The 16,081-nt window shown below is 37.2% G+C and overlaps 1 protein-coding gene across 2 annotated transcripts in view; it reads left to right on the top strand.

The window, feature by feature from the left end:
• The window catches only part of PLPP1 (phospholipid phosphatase 1), a 114,616-nt gene that overhangs the window by 65,583 nt on the left and 32,952 nt on the right, over positions 1 to 16,081 (top strand). Inside the window, exons 2-3 of one of the 2 annotated variants that reach the window (XM_060092890.1) lie at positions 1,092 to 1,243; positions 6,448 to 6,728. In XM_060092890.1, the coding sequence (XP_059948873.1) occupies positions 1,092 to 1,243; positions 6,448 to 6,728 (433 nt within the window). The remainder of the gene's footprint in view (positions 1 to 1,091; positions 1,244 to 6,447; positions 6,729 to 16,081) is intronic. The other variant, XM_060092889.1, reaches the window with a different exon arrangement.

Genomic DNA, 16,081 nt, shown 5'->3' with positions numbered 1-16,081 from the left:
GGCTTCTCCTTTTCATTTGGCCCTTGTAGATTGAACACATTTGATACTTGTAGTCTATGCATCAGGCAGAGTGGCAGAAGCTTGGTTGTCATTGAGCCTTTAGGGCTTAGCAGAGTTGATGAGAAACTGTAAATGGTCATCAAGACTTGGAGCTTCATGGAAAGAACACCTGAATATACAGTGAGTATGTTAGCTTAGTGGTTATGGTATTACTGCTGGGAGAATGGGTCACTTAGGGAGAGAATCATCCATACCTGGAAAAGTCTTGAAGCAGAACTCATGTTGAGGGTTTCTGCTAAACTCTATCTCTTAGAAAGCAGTCCTGGTCAGTATTAATCAGGATGCCAGGTGCAGTGATGAAGTAAAGGAGGACTGAATTCTTAAAGTTCACATTTAGACAAAAGTTTAGACATTTTGAGATGAGATGAGTGTGAGACATGATCTTTAGGGAAAACATTGATGATGAAAAAAAGAGAGAACTCTTTTAGGTGCTTTTGTGCTTGACTCCGTTGTCCATCTTTTCCTAAGAAGCTTGGTTTAAGTTTAGACTCCTTTTCATAGCAGCTCTAAACTTGCTGTAGGCAGTACAGAAATGAGTGGATAAACTTTATTTAGATACTCTGATAGCTTAGCCAGTGACTGTGACATGTCCAAATGTGGTAGTAATATCAAGATAAAATGGGGAATGTCAAAATGCTGTTTTCAGCCTTTTGGAAGTAAAGCTCCTGACAAAGTGGTTTGAAAATAGTGTTGAAAACCCTATGATTAAATGGCAACAAGAGCATGAGAAGAGATTTTTTTCCCCTAAAATCAGTTTAGTGTATCTGTGCAGAAACAAAGGGAAGAAGTTGCTCTTGGTTAAATTCGTTGATAGAGGATTTGGAGGTATTGTTTCCTGTAGAAAAAAGATCTGTACCCTAAACTATAATTTTTCTAACTTCTGTTGCATGCGTTGCTGCATTTCCTTTTTCCATGTGCTCTATTATTTTCGTGGCAAATGTATTTTTAAACATGGTCTCTGGGATAATTATCGCCATTAATTAGTTTTGATATTCCTTTTTAATGATATTTTCATTTATTCCTTTTGCTAGCTGGATTGCCTTTTGCAATTCTTACTTCAAGGCATACCCCTTTCCAACGAGGATTATTCTGTAATGATGAGTCCATCAAGTACCCTTACAAAGAAGACACCATACCTTATCCGTTATTAGGTGGAATAATCATTCCATTCAGTATTATCGTTGTAAGTTAAATCCACTTTTCCAAGTTTATCACTTTCGGGCAATTGGCTTAGTTTTGTGTTAACCTATTAATGATTGAATGTATAACCTTCTAAAACAATGTGTTTTTTTTAACCTTTAATGTTATTTGATCAAAATAATCTCAGCTATTTTAAGTGGAGCCAAAAGAGCAACAATGTATAATCAGAAGAACCTTACTGAACATGTGTAGGTTTTATGCTAACCTTTCTAAGTCACTTTGATTTTTTTTAGAGCTCCAATTTGCTATTGTTTCAGTAATAATGCAATAGATGACTATTATATCAATGTATTTCTAGCATACTTTTTACCTAGGATGTTATTTTATAATTTATTGAGGCTGTGCATATGAACTGACTTTCTAGTTACTGAGTTCTAGAAAAATCTTAACAGGTGTTAAGACTTCATTTAACCCATGTTTAGTTTACTTTAAAGAATTTTTAGATAACGGCAGAAATAGGAGAGAAGAGCCTGAATTCTATATATAATTAGAAGTTAACATGACAAAGAATTTTTACTGGTACTAAAACACTGTAGTAATTATTGTTTTCTAGGATTTCAGGTGGGAATGCTTCGAGAATGTGCTCTGGGGAGAAGATATCAAGTGATTAGACTACATGATTTTTATAATCGCTTGACTCGGATTCTATGACTTTAATTAGTTTTAAGCTCCATAACTTGTAACTTTAGAAATAAGATTTATGTTGCAGGCAGAAAATATGGTCTCATCCAGGAGACAGGCCAAAAAGATAATAGCATATCTAGCTTGTCTGTTCTGGAGTTTATTAAAAAACAAAACAAATCTTCTTGATTTAGAAATTTAATGTCTTATTGCAGAATGATCACAGCTCCTTGTTAGCACTAAAAGTTAATCAACTCATTAATCAATTTGTGGTGTATAATTAATAAAAGAAAACCTCTGCTATACAAATGTTTGTTTCGCAAGACTCTGAGCTCCTTGAAGGTAGAGGTGGTGCCTTGTTCATCTTGGTATCCTCACTGTTGCCATGGACCCTGGCACGTCCTAGGTGCTAGAATGAAACTTGAGAGATTTTGCCGTAATGTTGGTGACTCTCCTACAGTATAGTGAAGTTTTAAGAAATCAGTGGTTTGTTTAATCTAGACAGATCTTTACACTGAGTTTTTACTATTAAAAGAAAGAAAGCCAAGCCTATGATCCTTCCGTTAAAGAGGGAGTATGAGCCTCAGGGTCTTCTTTTGAAAGTATATGTTTCTGGGACTTCCCTAGTGGCGCAGTGGTTAAGAATCCACCTGCCAGTGCAGGCGACACGGGTTCGAGCCCTGGTTCAAGAAGATCCCACATGCTGCGGAGCAACTAAGCCCGTGCGCCACAACTACTGAGCCTGCGCTCTAGAGCCCGCGAGCCACAGCTACTGAGCCCGAGTGCCACAACTACTGAAGCCCGCGTGCCTAGAGCCCGTGCTCTGCAACAAGAGAAGCCACTGCAATGAGAAGCCCACGCACCACAACGAAGAGTAGCCCCCACTCGCCACACTAGCGAAAGCTGGCACACAGCAACGAAGACCCGATGCAGCCTAAATAAATAAATAAATAAATGAATGAATGAATAAATAAATAAATAAATAAATAAAATAAAGTATGTGTTTCTGAGAGAATAGCTCTTTAAATATAAAAATTTTAGTAGGACTCTTCTGCAAATAGTAGCTGATTTCAGACAGGATTCAAGTACTCAAACAGTGCTACAAATATACTTGTCTTTCAACTCTACTTTTCTTTGTGTCTCAGTAAGAAGGATGCTGCATAAGCAAAACTACAGAAATCTGCTACAGACCAGAGGCCTGCAACAGGACAGGGTGCTGTGTAGCCTGCACAGCTAGCGCAGACCCTGACAGACACTCAGTTAGCAAAAACTTGTTATTTGTATTTTATTAGCTTGGAAGTTTTGATTATTTCACCATCACCTGTGAGAAAGTTATCTTTATAAAACAGCAAGTAAGTTGAGTGTAGTTTTCTTAAAAAAGAGCAGACTGTTTAAAGGTGCTGTAAAAGTACTTTTTTCATATCAACTGTATCAACAAAGACAAACACTGCTTAGGGCAGTGGTTTTATGTACTAATTTAAAATAATTTCAGTTTATTCATTAACTCAGCTTCTTTCAAGCAGCACTTGGTTAGACTTGTATATGTTTAATTTAATTTCTAGAAAGTAAATTATTTCTTTAAAAAAAAATCAGGACTATGATTGGGATTTCATACCAGGCCTTTGATTTGACTTGCAAATGACCCACACATATATGAGTGATTGAGGGGGCCCGGTAGAGAATCAGAATTAATATAGTTTCTCAGAAGCCAAGGGAGAATTTCAATAAGGACAAAATAGTCAGTGATGTCTTATACTACTGAGAAGTTAAGATTTGGGTTGATAAAAATCTGTTTGATCTGATGAGACCATTTTGACTTTTTTGGAGAGATATTCAGTAGAATAAAGGGAATGGAGGTATTTAGAGATATTTAGGAAGGAGTGGAAGTACGCCAGTGATTTTAGACTGTTCTTTGGGAAGGTGGGTCCTGAGTGGAAGACACATAATTGTAGTGACAGTGTAAAGATGTATAAAATTATCTTGGTTGGTAGAGATATAAAGAAGATGGTGAGAAAATACTCTGGTACATAGGTTTTAAATGGTTGAATCATGCTGATTTAGATAATTATTAGTTTTGATCTTCAAAGTATTCTGTTTTACTCCCCAAACATCATCTTTAGTTCTTTAATAATTCATCCTGTCTTTATTTGGAGTAGTAAATAATGCGTGACCAGTAATCTCAGCTCTAATATTAGGGCATAGTTAATTTAAGCGTGGACTTCACCAGAGGCTGAGTTGGTATAAATGGCTCAAAGGGCAAGATAAGGTATTAAAATGAAATGAAAATATGTCTTGCATGTGTAGTGCAATGCACAGACACATCCCTGCATTTAAGTTAGAAGAATTAATTTAGAACATCTCTATTGTCTATTTTTTATATAATAAAAAAATGATGTATGTCGACCTAGCATTTGTTGGCTTTAGAGCCCCCCACACCCTTTCCCAGAATTAAGGGTTAAGTTTCAGCATGTACCACTTCTGTAGATAAACTTTTTTTTTTTTTTCCTTTTTTGTGGCACGCGGGCCTCTCACCGTTGCGGCCTCTCCTGTTGCGGAGCACAGGCTCAGCGGCCATGGCTCACGGGCCCAGCCGCTCCGCGGCATGCGGGATCCTCCCGGACCGGGGCATGAACCCGTGTCCCCTGCATCGGCAGGCGGACTCTCAACCACTGTGCCACCAGGGAAGCCCTGTAGATCAACTTTTAATCTGTGCCCAGTGCTCTGAATGTTCCTAGTGAATTGATTTTCGGTCATCAGTGTCAGGAACCAGGGTTTGGGTGGTCCTAAACAATGATCATTATGACTAGGAAGACTCACAGAGACCAGTACTTGTTTTTGGAAAGTAGTTGAGTGCTTACACGAGAAGAGCTGACCGCCGAGAAGTGGAAGTTTTGACTGCTCAAATTGTGGTTGACTAATATATTTGGTACATATTTCAAATTATCAAAGATCAACTCCATAACAAAACATTAGAGATATCCTTTCTTGCTGCTAATCTATCAAGGCAGTTGCTGGAACACCTTAACAGCCTGAGGAGACTGTAATATACTTTAATTCAAGGCCTCTAGGGCAATCGCCCGGGAGAACCCTAAGCACAGTTGGGGAGGTATGGTATCCCCAGAAGTGCGTGTGGTTTTCCTCTCCTGTGAGGCCTGTTCTCAGCAAAAGTTTGATTAAGTCATTCACATTAAGGATTATAATGAGGAATATATTTCTATGGGGTTTAATATGTTTAAGTTAGGGTGTTTACCTTTTACCCAAGAGGCAGCACCTTGAATTGAAATTTACTGACCACCAGCTCTGTTTTAGGTCAGTATGGTGGTACTAGCTTTCTATTCAACTAAAAATTCATTCTTGCTTTTGTAGAGTTCATAGTCTAGTTGTCAGAGTTATAACATTCTAATTATGGAATTCTAGGAGGCTTTGAGCCAGATGAGGAAAAAAATTTTGATATCAGGTTCTTGAAATCCCTTTCAGGAGGCGACCATTTATTTCATCTGTGGTAAGGCTCACCCTGAAGATAATTAGTCGTCACTAATAGAAATGTTTGAATGCTTTGTAAAATTGTTTATGTGAATTTAAGGCGAAGCAGTGAAACTTTGTGATTCATATCCACCCCCAACATAAATTAGCAAGCAGAATTTTTTAAGTGTTTATTTTGGTCTCAGGTAGCTAGAGTGTGGCTTATTTTATCAGCAATTGTAATTTTTTGTAATGTTGCCATTCAGTATTTTTTCAAATTTCTCAGGATATTGGCCTGTGAACTTGGGAAGTATTTGAAAACTTTTTTATGCCTTTAAACTAATTACACGGGTGCGTGCTCACACACACACTCTAATAGAATCTGGGAAGCCTCTGACTCCCATTTTACAAAAGTCAGTGAAAATTAAAGAGGAAGGAATCACTTGAAATGTTGTCTTGGAGAAGGAGAGCATCAAGTGTGTGTTTGGTCTTTCAATGAGACTTGTTAAGGAAGCCAGCCCTAAATGTCTCCGGGAGAGGCAGGACTGGGAGGCCTTGACAGCTGATCTCTGCCCTCTGTACCCTTTGGCCTCTGTGTTTGATCCCTGCTTTTATTATATTGGCTTTTTCCTCTCTGTGGGACTGTTTTACCCTTTTTAACATGATGAATATTTTTGATTCAAAGGAATGTTTGATGCAAAGGCAGACTCTGTCAGATAAAAGTACTTATGTAAGGGATATTCTAATTGGGAAGTTTGTATTCTTTGAAAAACCATGGTTTTTATCCTCCATGATACATCATTGTCTACATTAAGGCTCAGTTTATTTGAATACAAGTAAAGAAATAAGGTTTTATTGTTTCAAGGTAGACTTTGAAATTATTTTGGCTTTGCCATTGCTCTGTAAGCAAAGTATCAATTGATCTGACACCTTTTTTTGTGGTCTAGAATTAGATATCCTGTTCTCCATTTGAAAAGGAAAAAAGGGGGAGGTATTTTTAAAACAAATATTTTATTGTGATTTACCATTTTCTTTTCTATTTTTTACTTTGTTTAAAGTGCCTGGTTGCTGCTTTAACATTATTTTTCTGTTTTTTTCTTTCAGATGATTGTTGGAGAAACCCTATCTGTTTACTTTAACCTTTTGCACTCGAATTCCTTTATCAGGAATAACTACATAGCCACTATTTACAAAGCCATTGGAACATTTTTATTTGGTGCAGCTGCTAGTCAGTCCCTGACTGATATTGCCAAGTATTCGATAGGCAGACTACGGCCTCACTTCTTGGATGTTTGTGACCCAGACTGGTCAAAAATCAACTGCAGTGATGGCTACATTGAAAACTTCATATGTCGAGGGAATGCACAAAAAGTGAAGGAGGGCAGGTGCGTGTTAAATTTTTAATGCTTGTTTTATCTTGTATATTCTTGGAATAGAAGGTTTCAGTGATTGGAAGATGAGCCATCCACTAACTCAGAGAGAGAGAAGCTAGTGTAATCACCAGGAGATGAACTGAGATCATGTTTGATCTATTTTCTCTACTTACTCTTTTTTCCTGTTTTATCCCTATACTCTATTTAAGAGCATTTTAATGCAGCTCTTTTCATCTTCAGTGTATAATAATATAAAATGAACCTTTTAGATCATACAGACCAGGGTCAGCAAACTTTTTCTTAAGGTGCCAGATAATAAATATTTTAGGCTTTGTGGGCCATATGTTGACTAGTATCCAACTCTGCCTTTGTAGCAGGAAAAAGCAGTCACAGACAGTCCTTGAACAAATGGGTGTAGCTGTGTCCCAGTGAAACTTTATTACATAAACAGTGGCTGCCCTGTGGGTTATAGTTTGCTTACTTCTGATCTAGTCCAACCAGGTATGAAGCTCTGCTAGATCTCTTAGTATGCTTAGAGTATATTTTTTGTAATGTAACTTCATTCATATTTTGATAGCTCTAGGTCCTCAGGTTGCTTTCTTATAACACACTTGTTGGGCTACTTTCTACATCAGGAGCACTGTTAGACATGAATGAAAGAGAATGTTTGGAACCCAGAAGGTCTAATGCCTTTAATTTGTAGATGAGCAGACAAAGGGCCAGTAACATTGAATAAGGCCACTAATTAGTAGCAGAGCCAGTTCCTCATCCCAAGTCTCAGAATTGTCAATCTTTCCTTTTCTATATGTTTGACCTTCTTGTATTTTAAGATAGCTGTTACCATTTTCCTTTATTTATTCATCCAACAAATACTTTCTCTCAGAAAAACATCCTCTGATTTTTTTTTTAATATATGATTTCCAGACACTTTATTGTCCTTGTTCTTTTGTAAGTCACAGAGGCCTGCTAGTACCCCTCGGTATTTACATTTAGTGGGGATGAAAAAACACTTTATTTAAGAGTATGCATTATGCTATGTGCTTGGCATTCAGCAGTGAACAAGACAGCTCTGGTTTCTATCTTCATGGAGCTTAGTCTAGCAGGGAAGACTTACATTAAACAAATGTTGCCAATGGAATAGAACCTCCCTGTTGATAACAAGGCCAAAGAATAGACAGGCTGTTGAATGGCAAGCTCTGAGGTGATGATATGAGGACTGATATGCGTGTAAAGATTTAATGAAGGGGGGAAAGTGACTTAAGTGCTAACTGGTTGAGAAGTAGATAGCGGAAGGTGGTATTGTTGATTTGAGCTTAGGTAAGCAAGCATTTTTTATAAGAGGGAAAGAATGGTCCAAAAATGGCTTTGAGGAGTGATGAAGATAATCAAGACCAACACTGGACTCTTAAGGTGTGGGATGTAGATATCTCATTCTCTGCTTTGATAGTAATACAGGACTAGGCAGTGTCCTAGGGAAAGGCTCTTTAATTTAATGACTAGGAGATGTGAAGTTTCAGTGAAGAGTTTGAAGACACAGGGAAATACAGAGGATTTTAACCATAGAATTGGAATTCCAGAATTGTACATTGGAGGAGTTGGGTTGGAAGGGATAATTAGTGGCTTGGCTGGAGAAGAGAAAGCTTATTTTGATAGAGATTGCTTCTAATTTGTTGATCAGTTTGTGAAGAACTGCCATTTTGATATTAAGTCCTCTAATCCATGAGTATGGTATATCTTTCCATTTATTTGATGTTCTTTAGTTTCTCTTAGCAATAGTTTTTAGATTTTGGTGTCCATGTCATGCACACATTTTGTTAAATATATCACTGAGTTTTTAATATTTCTTGATGCTATTATGAAAGGGTTTTAAAAAATTTTTAAATTGATTTCTAGTTCTTTAGAAAGAAAACAAACAAAAAGTTGGCTTTTTTATATGGTTTTATTTGGCCTTTTATCCTATAACCTTGTTAATGTAATGTTATTAGTTGGAGTAACTTCTTTTATAGGTTCTTCAAGATTTTCTCTGTTCCTCTTCATACTGTCTGTGAATAAAGAGAGTTATACTTCTTTTTTTCCCTTCTATATTGCCTTTTATTTCTTTTCCTTGCTATATTATACTGGCTAAGACTGCTAATACAATGTTGAAAGAAGTGGGGAGAGCAGATATGCTTGTCTTATTCTTGACCTCAGGTAGAAAGCGCTCAGTGTTTCACCATTAAATATATTACCTATGTGTTTTCTGTAGATGTCCTTTATTAGATTTTTGTTGAAAGTGTATGGTTCGTCAGATGCTTTTTCTATGGCTGTTGAGAAGGTCATATTGTTTTTCTTCTTTATTCTCTCAATACAATGTATCCCTTTAATTTTGGAATATTAAAGCAGCTTTTCATTCCTGGGAATAAACTCTACTTGGTCATGGTATATAAAATCTTTTTATATTAAGTGGATTCAATTTGCTAATGTTTTGTTAATGATTTTTACTTCTGTGTTCATGAATGTTATTTGTCTATAGTTTTCTTGTAAAGTTGTTGCCTAGATTTGGTATCAATGTTTGGTGTTAAGGTTTGATAGAATTTGCCAGTAAATACATTTAGACTTGGAGTTTTCTTTGTAGGAATGTTTTTTCAAAAAATGGATGTAGGGGGCTTCCCTGCTGGCACAGTGGTTGAGAGTCTGCCTGCCGATGCAGGGGACATGGGTTCATGCCCCGGTCTGGGAAGATCCCACATGCCGCGGAGCGGCTAGGCCCGTGAGCCATGGCTGCTGAGCCTGCGTGTCCAGAGCCTGTGCTCCGCAAAGGGAGAGGCCACAACAGTGAGACGCCTGCATACCGCAAAAAAAAAAAAAAAAAAAGAAAGAAAGAAAAAGGATGTAGGATTATCAGGTTATCGCTTTCTTTTTTAAAAAATTTTATTTATTTAATTTATTTGTTTTTGGCTGCATTGGGTGTTTGTTGCTGTGTGCAGGCTTTCTCTAGTTGTGGTGAGCGGGGGCTGCTGTTCATTGTGGTGCATGGGCTTCTCATTGTGATGGCTTCTCTTGTTGCAGAGCACAGCTCTAGGTGCACAGGCTTCAGTAGTTGTGGCACGCGGGCTCAGTAGTTGTGGCTCACGAGCTCTAGAGCACAGGCTCAGTAGTTGTGGCGTACGGGCTTAGTTGCTCTGCGGTATGTGGGATCTTCCCAGACCAGGGCTTGAACCCATGTCCCCTGCATTGGCAGGCGGATTCTTAACCACTGCGCCACCAGGGAAGTCCTGGTTATCTCTTTCTTATATGAGCTTTTGTCATTTGCCTTTTAAGGATTTGTCCATTTATCTAAATTATCAAATTTATTGACATCAAGTTGTTCACAGTGTCTCCTACTGTCCTTTTCTTGTTTGTAAGAAGTGTAGAGCAAACGCCTCTTACATTCCTGCCATTGATAATTTGTGTCTTAATCTCTTTTTCTGGAGTGGTCTGGCATGAAACTTTCAAGTTTATTTATCTTTTTATTAGTTTCATTGGTTTCTTTTGGGGTCACTGACTTTATTGTTTTTCTGTATTCAATTTCCTTTATTTCTGCTATTTTATTTACTTTCTTCTGCTTGCTTTCAGTTTTATTTGCTCTTTTTTGTAGTTTCCTAAGGTGGAAACCTAGATCATTAGCTATGTCACAAATTTTGATATATTGTATCTTCATTTTCATTTAACTAAAAAATTTTCTAATTTCCCTTGTGTTTTCCTCTTTGATCTACAAGTTATTTATCTTTCTGTAATTTATTTCTGGTTAAATTACATTGTAATCGTAGAACATACTTTGTATGATTAGAATGCTTTTAAATTTTTTGAGGTTCGTTTCATTGCCCAGCATATGATCTGCCCTTGAGAATATACCATGTGCATTTGAAGAGAATGTGTATTCTGCTGTTTTGGGGGTGGAATGTTCTATAGATGTAAATTTGGTCAAGTTGATTGATAGTGTTATTCAAATCTATATCTGTATGAATTTTCTACAGAGATGTTTTGTCAGTTATTCTTAGGAGTTTGAAATCTCTATTAACTATTGATCGTTTTTGTTCTTTCCTTTCTGTTAGCTTTTGTTTCATTTATTTTGTGGTTCTGCTCTTTGTTGTATAACATTTCTAAATGTTCTTTTTTCCAGCTGTAGGTACCCTTTTCTGTATGAACTGTCTCTCTTTTTTATGAATTTTTGAATTTTATTTATTTTTTTATACAGCACGTTCTTATTAGTTATCCATTTTATACATATTAGTGTATATATGAACTGTCTCTCTTTGTTTCTAGAAATATCCTTTACCTTAAGTCTATTTTGTCTGATAATAATATATAGCCACTCTTGTACTCTCATGTTTTATTGCTTGGATAGTATATATTTTCCATAAGTAAAACTTTTGGTTCATTTGAATATAAAGTACGTTTGTTGGATATTTAAAGTATGTAGGTCAGATCTTGTTTATACTTTTTAATCTAGTGTAAAAAATCCCTGCTTTTTGATTAGAGTGTTTAATTAATTCACATTTAATGTAATTATCCATTGTGGATTTAGGTCTGCCATTTTGCTCTGTGTTTTCTATTTGTCTCATCTTGCTATCTTTTTTTAAAATTGAGGAATAATTGACATGTATAATAACATCATATTAGTTTCAGGTGTAATTTCTTTTTTTTCATCTCTTGATTTCTGTTCTTCTTATACTGCTTTCTTTTGTATTACACAAATTTTTTTAGTGTAAAATTTAAGTATTCTACTGACATTTAGTCTAATTTTTTGGTTATTTTTTGGTGTTTCTCTAGTGATTACATCTTTTTGTCATAATTTACTTCAAGTTAATGCTGACTTTTTTTTAATTTTTAATTTTTATTTATTTATTTATACAGCAGGTTCTTATTAGTCATCAATTTTATACACATCAGTGTATACATGTCAATCCCAATCACCCAATACAGCACACCACCATCCCCACCCCCCCGCGGCTTTCCCCCCTTGGTGTCCATACGTTTGAGAATGTCCATATGTTCTCTACATCTGTGTCTCAACTTCCGCCCTGAACACTGGTTCATCTGTACCATTATTCTAGGTTCCACATAAATGCATTAATATATGATATTTGTTTTTCTCTCTCTTTTTTTTTTTTTTTTTTTTGCCGTACGTGGGCCTCTCATTGTTGTGGCTTCTCCCATTGCGGAGCACAGGCTCTGGACGCGCAGGCTCAGCGGCCATGTCTCATGGGCCCAGCTGCTCCGTGGCATGTGGGATCTTCCCAGACCGGGGCACGAACCCGTGTCCCCTGCATTGGCAGGCGGACTCTCAACCACTGTGCCACTAGGGAAGCCCTGTTTCTCTCTTTCTGACTTACTTCACTCTGTATGACAGTCTCTAGATCCATCCACGTCTCAACAAATGACTCAATTTTGTTCCTTTTTATGGCTGAGTAATGTTCCATTGTGTACATGTACCACAACTTCTTTATCCATTCATCTGTCGATGGACATTTAGGTTGCTTCCATGACCTGGCTATTGTAAATAGTGCTGCCATGAACATTGGGGTGCATGTGTCTTTTTGAATTACGGTTTTCTCTGGGTATATGCCCAGTAGTGGGATTGCTGGATCATATGGTAATTCTATTTTTAGTTTTTTAAGGAACCTCCATAGTGTTCTCCATAGTGGCTGTATCAATTTACATTCCCACCAACAGTGCAAGAGGGTTCCCTTTTCTCCACACCCTCTGCAGCATTTGTTGTTTGTAGATTTTCTGATGATGCCCATTCTAACTGGTGTGAGGCGATACCTCATTGTAGTTTTAATTTGCATTTCATGTGCTTCTTGGCCATCTGTATGTCTTCTTTGGAGAAATGTCTATTTAGGTCTTCTGCCCATTTTTGGATTGGGTTGTTTATTTCTTTAATATTGAGCTGCATGAGCTGTTTATATATTTTGCAAATTAATCTTTTGTCCATTGATTTGTTTGCAAATATTTTCTCCCATCCTGAGGGTTGTCTTTTCGCCTTGTTTACAGTTTCCTTTGCTGTGCAAAAGCTTTTAAGTTTCATTAGGTCCCATTTGTTTATTTTTGTTTTTATTTCCATTACTCTAGGAGGTGGATCAAAAAATATCTTGCTGTGATTTATGTCAAAGAGTGTTCTTCCTATGTTTTCCTCTAAGAGTTTTATAGTCTCTGGTCTTACATTTAGGTCTCTAAACCATTTTGAGTTTATTTTTGTGTATGGTGTTAGAGAATGTTCTAATTTCATTCTTTTACATGTAGCTGTCCAGTTTTCCCAGCACCACTTATTGAAGAGACTGTCTTTTCTCCATTGTATATCCTTGCCTCCTTTGTCATAGATTAGTTGACCATAGGTGCATGGGTTTATCTCTGGACTTTCTATCTTCTTCCATTGATCTATGTTTTTGTTTTTGTGCCAGTACCATATTGTCTTGACTACTGTAGCTTTATGTTATAGTCTGAAGTCAGGGAGTCTGATTCCTCCAGCTCCATTTTTTTCCCTCAAGACTGCTTTGGCTATTCGGGGTCTTTTGTGTTTCCATACAAATTTTAAGATTTTTTGTTCTAGTTCCCTAAAAAATGCCATTGTTAATTTGATAGGGATTGCATTGAATCTGTAGATGGCTTTGGGTAGTATAGTCATTTTCACAATGTTGATTCTTCCAATGCAAGAACATGGTACATCTCTCCATCTGTTGGTATCATCTTTAATTTCTTTCATCAGTGTCTTATAGTTTTCTGCATACAGGTCTTTTGTCTCCCTAGGTAGGTTTATTCCTGGGTGTTTTATTCTTTTTGTTGCAGTGGTAAATGGGAGTGTTTCCTTAATTTCTCTTTCAGATTTTTCTTCATTAGTGTATAGGAATGCAAGAGATTTCTGTGCATTAATTTTGTATCCTGCAACCTTACCAAATTCATTGGTTATCTCTAGTAGTTTATTGGTGGGATCTGTAGGATTCTCTATGTATAGTGTCATGTCATCTGCAAACAGTGACAGTTTTACTTCTTCTTTTCCAATTTGTATTCATTTTATTTCCTTTTCTTCTCTGATTGCCATGGCTAGGCCTTAAAATTATGTTGAATAATAGTGGTGGGAGTGGCCATCCTTGTCTTGTTCCTGATCTTAGAGGAAATGCTTTCAGTTTTTCTCCATGGAGAATGATGTTGGCTGTGGGTTTGTCATATATAGCCTTTATTATGTTGAGGTAGGTTCCCTCCTTGCCCACTTTCTGGAGAGTTTTTATCATAAATGGGTGTTGAATTTTGTCAAAAGCTTTTTCTGCACCTATTGAGATGATCATATGGTTTTTCTTCTTCAATTTGTTAATATGGTGTATCACATTGATTAATTTGCGCATATTGAAGAATCCTTCCATCCCTGGGATAAATCCCACTTGATCATGGTGTATGATCCTTTTAATGTGTTGTTGGATTCTGTTTGCTAGTATTTTGTTGAGGATTTTTGCATCTATATTCATCAGTGATATTGGTCTGTAATTTTCTTTTTTTGTAGTATCTTTGTCTGGTTTTGGTATCAGGGTGATGGTGGCCTCATAGAATGAGTTTGGGAGTGTTCCTTTCTCTGCAAATTTTTGGAAGAGTTTGAGAAGGATGGGTGTTAGCTCTTCTCTAAATGTTTGATAGAATTCACCTGTGAAGCCATCTGGTCCTGCACTTTTGTTTGTTGGAAGTTTTTTTTTTTTTTTTTTTTTTTTGCGGTATGGGGGCCTCTCACCATTGTGGCCTCTCCTGTTGTGGAGCACAGGCTCCGGACGCACCGGCCCAGCGGCCATGGCTCACGGGCTCAGCTGCTCTGCGGCACGTGGGATCCTCCCGCACTGGGGCATGAACCCGTGTCCCCTGCATCGGCAGGTGAACTCTCAACCACTGCGCCACCGGGGAAGCCCTGTTGGAAGATTTTTAATCACAGTTTCAATTTCATTACTTGTGATTGGTCTGTTCATATTTTCTATTTTTTCCTGGTTCAGTCTTGGAAGGTTATACCTTTTTAAGAATTTGTCCATTTCTTCCAGGTTCTCCATTTTATTGGCATAGAGCTGCTTGTACTAGTCTCTTAGGATGCTTTTTATTTCTGCCGTGTCTGTTTTAACTTCTCCTCTTTCATTTCTAATTTTATTGATTTGAGTCCTCTCCTTTTTTTTTTTTTTTTTTTGCGGTACGCGGGCCTCTCACTGTTGTGGCCTCTCCCGTTGCGGACCACAGGCTCCGGACGCACAGGCTCAGCGGCCATGGCTCACAGGCCCAGCCGCTCCGCGGCCTGTGGGATCCTCCGGGACCAGGGCACGAACCCGTGTCCCCTGCATCGGCAGGCGGACTCCCAACCACTGTGACACCAGGGAAGCCCCTCCTTTTTCTTGATGAGTCTGGCTAATGGTTTATCAATTTTGTTTATCTTCTCAAAGAACCAACTTTTAGTTTTATTGATCTTTGCTATTGTTTTCTTTGTTTCTATTTCATTTATTTCTGCTCTAATCTTTAAGATTTCTTTCCTTCTGCTAACTTTGGGTTTTGTTTGTTCTTCTTTCTCTAGTTCCTTTAGATGTAAGGTTAGATTGTTTATTTGAGATTTTTCTTGTTTCTTGAGGTAGGCTTGTATAGCTATAAACTTGCCTCTTAGAACTGCTTTTGCTGCATCCCATAGGTTTTGGATCGTCATGTTTTCATTGTCATTTGTCTCTAGGTATTGTTTGATTTCCTCCTTGATTTCTTCAGTGATCTCTTGGTTATTTATTAACGTATTGTTTAGCCTCCATGTGTTGTGTTTTTTACATTTTTTCCATGTAATTCATTTCTAATCTCATAGCGTTGTGTTCAGAAAAGATGCTTGATATGATTTCAATTTTCTTAAATTTACTGAGGCTTGATTTGTGACCCAAGATGTGATCTATCCTGGAGAATGTTCTGTGTGCACTTGAGAAGAAAGAGTAATCTGCTGTTTTTGGATAGAATGTCCTATAAATGTCAATTAAATCTATCTGGTCTATTGTGTCATTTGAAGGTTCTGTTTCCTTATTTATTTTCATTTTGGATGATCTGTCCATTGGTGTAAGTGAGGTATTAAAGTCCCCCACTATTATTGTGTTAGTGTTGATTTCCTCTTTTATAGCTGTTAGCAGTTGCCTTATGTATTGAGGTGCTCCTATGTTGGGTGCATATATATTTATAATTGTTATATCTTCTTGGATTGATCCCTTGATCATTATGTAGTGTCCTTCCTTGTCTCTTGTAACATTCTTTATTTTAAAGTCTATTTTATCTGATATGAGTATTGCTCCTCCAGCATTCTTTTGATTTCCATTTACATGGAATATCTTTTTCCATCCCCTCACTTTCAGTCTGAC

This window comes from Mesoplodon densirostris, chromosome 3 (genome assembly GCF_025265405.1).
Source record: "Mesoplodon densirostris isolate mMesDen1 chromosome 3, mMesDen1 primary haplotype, whole genome shotgun sequence".
Classification (NCBI taxonomy): Eukaryota; Metazoa; Chordata; class Mammalia; order Artiodactyla; family Ziphiidae; genus Mesoplodon; species Mesoplodon densirostris.
Note: the sequence above shows the minus strand (reverse complement) of the source record. Positions and strands in the feature narration are given on the sequence as shown.